Here is a 5597-nt window from a genome sequence, read left to right as displayed (position 1 = left end):
GACTCGGTCTCCCTGAACCCACTCGCCTCTGGGGACGCCCGCTGGCATCCCCACTGCCTGGCCTGGCATGCGGGCCAGAAGCTACCCTGCATAGTGGTCAGCAGCCCACGTGCGTTGACCTACAGCCTGGAGCTATTGCGGGTCACCATTTCTCTCCAGCTGTGACGGCGATAGATTTCTTGGGGGTCATTTGCCCCCAACATTTTATTTTGAAAAAATGTCAAACTACAGAAAAGTTACAAGATTAGTGCAATGCCCCCCACATCCCCTGCACTTAGATACCTGCTTTAGCTCTTTGAAAGTAAGTTGCCCACAGCATAACATTTCACCCCTAAATATCGAAGCCCGTAACTTCGAGGGGAGGGACAGTCTTTCATGTAAGCCTCATGTCTTTGTTTTTTTTTTTTTTTTTAAGAATTTTTATTCTATTTATTCATGAGAGACACAGAGAGGGGCCGAGACACAGGCAGAGGGAGAAGCAGGCTCCACGCAGGGAGCCGATAACTGGGTGCCCCTTTTCTTCTTCTTCTTCTTTTCCTTCTCCTTCCTCCTCCTCCTCCTTCCTCCTCCTCCTCCTTCCTCCTCCTCCTTCCTCCTCCTCCTCCTTCCTCCTCCTCCTTCCTCCTCCTCCTTCCTCCTCCTCCTCCTTCCTCCTCCTCCTCCTTCTTCTTCTTCTTCTTTTTGTTTTTCTTCTTTAGGTTTTCCTCTCCACACTTTAGTGCACCTTCCCCTCAGCAGGAAGTCTTTGGCCAGTGTTTAAATTTGTCAGAAACAAAAATGCAAAGTGGAACTGGAGCACGTCACAGACTTTGGACCAGAAATGGCCCGTGAGCCGCTGGAAGAGGTACCAGCGCGCGAGCTGATGGTCACACAGCTTGAGGACCACGAAGCCCAAGCAGGAGAGCGTGCCCAGAGCCAAAGAGGTTCCTGAGGAGGCACTGCCATAGCGCCTGTGAGTACGCAGGGCCTGGCCCACGACAGCTATGATGTGGGCGCCCAGCGCGACCTCAAAGCCATAGGGGTGCAGCAAGGCGAGGCCGTAACTGCCCAGAGAGAGACACTCGATGGCAAGGAGCAACCAGGGCTCCCAACCCCTGTCGAGGGAGAGGCACCAGGCCACCGGCCATGCGAAGATGGGCAGGGTGAGCCACTGGTCAAGCACGGCGGCGTGGTGCAGCTGCGTCGCGATCCGCAGCCACTGAACCGGGCCGTAGACCAGGGCCATGCTGGCAAAGACGTCCTTCAGGTAACGAGCCCTCCACACCTCCACGGCGCGCCCCGGGGCCCTGGCACGTCTCCGTAGCCAGTACATCCCCAGGAGGACGTAGGCCACGTTAATGAGGGAGTTGAAGGGCATGGCCAGGAAGGCGGGGAGGCTGGCCACCGGTGCTTCGGCATAGTGCTCGTAGCCCACTTGGATGAAGATGCCGTCGAACACCCCGGCGTAGACGGTGGCCGTGCACAGGCAGCTGGCCACAGCGACATGCAAGAGGGCCTGCCTGGACTCGGGCTGCATGTGCAACCCCGGGTATGGCTCGAGGCGGCCACCACTGCGGTTCAGAGCTGCGAGAAACCGCTGCTGCGAAAGGCGCCCCGGCCGCCCCGCCGCTCCCCGCTGAGCCAGCTTCTCCGGCAGGAAGACGTCCCCGTGATTTCCGATGCAGATGCCGCGGCCTTGCCGCGAGAGAGACGTCGTGGTCCTGCTGATTGGCTGGCAAGAGTGGAAGCGCGCGCTGCCTTTTTCCTCTGTGGTTACAAAGAGTGTGGTTAGAGAGCAAACCATCCTAAAGACAGGCCCCATCTCCCCACCCCTCGGCCTCAGGAGCCGCCAACAGTTTTCACCAGAAGAAAACAGACGCAAGAGTGAAGCGATACCCACAGCGCGTTCACCTTCTTACTTGTGGCTTCTGGAAGCTTCTAGAATCGCCTGTCCCCTAGGGGCTTCATGCCTCTCTCCCCTGCCAGCCTGCTCGTTGCACTAGTCCCCTTAGAGCCACTGCTTTTAGAGACTCAGACCTCTCCTAGGTCTGTCGTTACACTGCAGAACGGGCTTTCCCGCCTCAGCGGCAGGCAGAGGACGGGCATCACCCCTCTGCTTCTCAGGTGCGAGGCCAGGCAGCGCAGGCAGCTGGTCCCCAGGCCTGCCACCTTGGCCAGCCCTCCTGCCCTCCCCGGAGGTGCCACACTGTCCCAAATCACCTTCTTTCCTTGGCCCACGACAGAACCTTCCATTTCCTGCAGCCACAGAAGCAGAAGGTGTGAAAGCGGTGTGCACTTATCATTCGCTGTCAACTGCTTTGGGACCAGCTGTGGTGTGAGTTGGCCTAGTGGCCGAGAAATGTGTCACCGTCGTAGAGAGAAAAGGTCCAATGCTCTGAAATTGGCTCAGAAGCCAAGGTGGTGCCAGGTGGGGACGAGAGGGACTGCGGCGCTCAAACTCCGGCTCCCCCCACCTACAGATCATGTGCCCTCGGGCCTCAACTGGTCTGGGCCTCAGTTTGCACACCCGGACGACGGCTGCCGCCAGTGCCTCCCAGTGGAGTCATCGTGTGGATTAAGTCAGTTCTCAGACGTGAAGACCACAGAGCAGTGTCTATTTTGGAGGCATTACAATGCCCATGTCCCCTCCTGCCACTTAGGCCTGGAAAGGGCAGGGCGGGCTATGCCTCTGCTCTGCTTCCCTGGCGCTCAGCGGACACCTGCTCAACTCCAGTCCAATCCAATAGAAGCTTCCACTGGCACATTACCATTTCACTTCCCACGTGGGCCCTGGGCATCCCCCTATATTCTCTGGGGAGGGAGCGGCTGCGCCTCCCACAGCCGTTCCCATCCTGCCTTGGGGGTCCACTGTGGAGGAGGGCCACAAGGCCCCACATTTCCACCAGTGAACTAAAGCCCTAACCTCGACTCTGCATCTCACTGACCATAAGCCTCCATCGCAGCTTGTGGCACTGTCACACACCTCCCCCAACCCCCTCTCTAAGGAGTTTCCAGGTCCAGGGGGCTGCCCCTGCCCTGGGGTTCCCATTTCCAGGCTGGCCACTGCCATCGTGGTCTGCGCACAACAGCCCCCAGTATCGTCCTCAAGTACCTCCGACGGGTTCGTGCCAGGTCCCGCTCAACACGGTTCAGTGGCTGGCTCTCCACGCCATGCACGAGCACACCCCAATCTCTTGGCCACACATCAAAGTACCATCCCCAGGGAGCCCTGAAAGCTCCCTAGGCCCAGGCTGTCCGTCAGCTAGGATGAGACTCTGTAGTCGTCATTCCCTCCTGCCTCGGGCTGGCTAACACCTTGAACTTGGCTTCCCCATTGAGCCCCTGGCTCCAGCTGGGACACCTTACCTGCACGTATCTGGGGTCTGGCTCTGTGGCATGAAGTGCCGGGCCTTTGGGACCTCCTGTCTGCCAGCCAGTATGGATGGGAGCCGGGGACAGGAGTCAAACACTGTCAACTTGATAGAGAAGGAGGGCAGGAAGGGCGTGGAGAGTGAGTCCTCTCTCTGGCTGCGGGGCAGAGTCCACCTGAGCCCTTGTGCAAGCTGAGAGTGACATGTTATGAAACCAACTCGCCAAGTTCACCAAGAAGACCAGTCTGGGTACTTTCTGACCTAGCTCCTCCGTCTACCTGAAGTGCCACGATGCTTGTTATGTGACAATACAAGTTCTTCACAGATTTCCTCGGCACCTGGCACACGAAGGCCAAAGGCTCAAGAGCATTGGCTTGAAGTTTTGGGGGAAGTTTTGGGGGAAGTCCTGCAAAGCATGACAATCTCCTGGCTCAGGGGTTCCTTAGAGTCTCCTGATTCCTGGGATCCCTGGGTGGCGCAGCAGTTTGGTGCCTGCCTTTGGCCCAGGGCATGATCATGGAGTCCCGGGATCGAGTCCTGCATCCAGCTCCTGGCATGGAGCCTGCTTCTCCCTCCTCCTGTGTCTCTGCCTCTCTCTCTCTAGGTCTATCATAAATAAATAAACAAATCTTAAAAAAAGAGTCCCCTGATTCCTGCAGCTATATGCATTTAAGCAGGAGTCACTGTCACCCATCACAGTGGTGGCTTCTTTCCTGTAGTGTTTATGACAATAGCAAGTCGTGTCCCCTTCCTGCACATGAGGGGATGGCAGCCCGAAGGGTGTAATGTGTGGCACCCCTAGTGGGTGAGGCCAATCTGGGCCACCTGGATATCTAAGAAGCCTGGAGCAACTGCAGTGATCCCTGAACTCTAGGGAGCAAATAGCTGAATTCGGGCAAGACCCTTGGAAACCAGCTGCTTGCCTTCCTTATTTTATGGGGGAGGGCCTTGGGGCCACAGAGGTGAGGTGGATGCCCAAAGTCATTTAGGGCAGTTGGTGGCACAGCTATTTATAGGAGAGGGCTCTTGTCCTTTGGCAGTCCCAGGTATCTTTGGCCTTTGTCAAAGAAATCCTTCCAAACACATAAAAACAAGTACACCATAAACTTAGTATGCGGAAAGGTGATAGAAAAATGTCTTTGAGGGACATCTGGGTGGCTCAGTGGTTGAGCGAATGCCTTTGGCTCAGGGCGTGATCCTGGAGACCCCGGGATGGGGTCCTGCGTGGGCTCCCTGCGTGGAGCCTGCTTCTCCCTCTGCCTGTGTCTCTGCCTCTGTCTCTGTGTGTGTCTCTCATGAATAAATAAATAAAATGCTTAAAAAAAAAAACAAAAAAGAAACAAAAAGAACCCAAAAATGTCTTTGAACGTGACTATGTAACATATGCGCCGGGAGAGCATCTCGGAAGAAGAGTAACTACAGCCTTTGCCAAGTAGCTCCGCTGCCCTCCGGGTAGACCTTGCTACTTTGGTTATCTTCAGCGCGCCCGCAGCACTCAAGGATGTGTCACTTGCACTGGTAACAAAGTCACAAGGCTAACACGCTCTACTTTGAAGCCTACGGTGGTAATTGCGGGAAAGGCCACATTTTCATTAGCATTTGGTGTAAAAAAAGCTACAATAGAGCTGAGCAAAAGTGGAAGAAAGCCGGGGGTGCGCCCGCAAGCTCCGAGACCCGGGCGCAGGCCGCCCGCAGGCGGCCCGGGGGTGACAGCGCACGGAGGCGTCCCGCACGGCCTGGCCCGCGGGATCCGCGCGGGCACCCACCTCTCCAGGCGGCTGCGACAACTTACAGTATTGGCGCGAAAAGGCCAGGGATCACCATCCGGGTACTTGCCTCTGTATCTGCTGGGGAAAATTCAAATCTCGGAAAAGGGCGGACCCGAAGGGCGGCCCCGCGCCTGCGCGCAGGGGCGGGACGCGGGTCTGGGAAGCAGGCGGGGCAGGGTGACGCGAGGTGACGCGAGGCGACGCGGAGCTCTCCCGCCCGCCTGCGCCGCCCGGGGACCGCCGGCCCGGCTGCCCGCCCTGCAGGCGGCGGCGTGGGGGCCGGGGAGCGGCGCGGGCGCTCGGCCCGGCTCCCCTCGGCGCGCAGCGGACGGCGCCGCCGGCTCCCGGGGGCGGGGCCCGCGAGCCTGGGAGCCGGCGCGTCACCGCCCTCCGCCCCGCCTCCGGCTCCCCCGCGGCGCGTCTCGGGCCGCCTCTCCCACGGCCGCTGGGTGTGGGGACTGCGAGGGTGCCCGCCCCC

At 58.5% G+C, this 5597-nt stretch overlaps 1 protein-coding gene across 2 annotated transcripts; it reads right to left on the bottom strand.

Annotated features, from left to right (window-relative positions):
- Nucleotides 1-656: 656 nt before the first annotated feature.
- TMEM187 (transmembrane protein 187) lies at nucleotides 657-5461 on the bottom strand. Of its 2 annotated transcripts, none has more exons than XM_041740800.1 (2): nucleotides 5143-5461; nucleotides 657-1746 (listed from the first exon to the last, which is right to left on the bottom strand). In XM_041740800.1, the coding sequence occupies exon 2, from the start codon at nucleotides 1514-1516 to the stop codon at nucleotides 716-718; it is 801 nt and encodes a 266-aa protein (XP_041596734.1). In that variant the 5' UTR covers nucleotides 1517-1746; nucleotides 5143-5461; the 3' UTR covers nucleotides 657-715. The 2 variants fall into 2 exon arrangements, with proteins under 2 accessions (XP_041596734.1, XP_041596733.1); XM_041740799.1 differs by lacking the exon at nucleotides 5143-5461 and adding an exon at nucleotides 3346-4612.
- Between the last annotated feature and the right edge of the window lie 136 nt (nucleotides 5462-5597).

The sequence above is a fragment of the Vulpes lagopus genome, chromosome X (assembly GCF_018345385.1).
Source record: "Vulpes lagopus strain Blue_001 chromosome X, ASM1834538v1, whole genome shotgun sequence".
Lineage (NCBI taxonomy): Eukaryota > Metazoa > Chordata > Mammalia > Carnivora > Canidae > Vulpes > Vulpes lagopus.
Note: the sequence above shows the minus strand (reverse complement) of the source record. Positions and strands in the feature narration are given on the sequence as shown.

Excerpts from the sequence above, each read along its gene's own strand:
- TMEM187 (XM_041740800.1), bottom strand. The coding sequence starts at position 1,516 with ATGCAGCCCGAGTCCAGGCAGGCCCTCTTGCATGTCGCTGTGGCCAGC.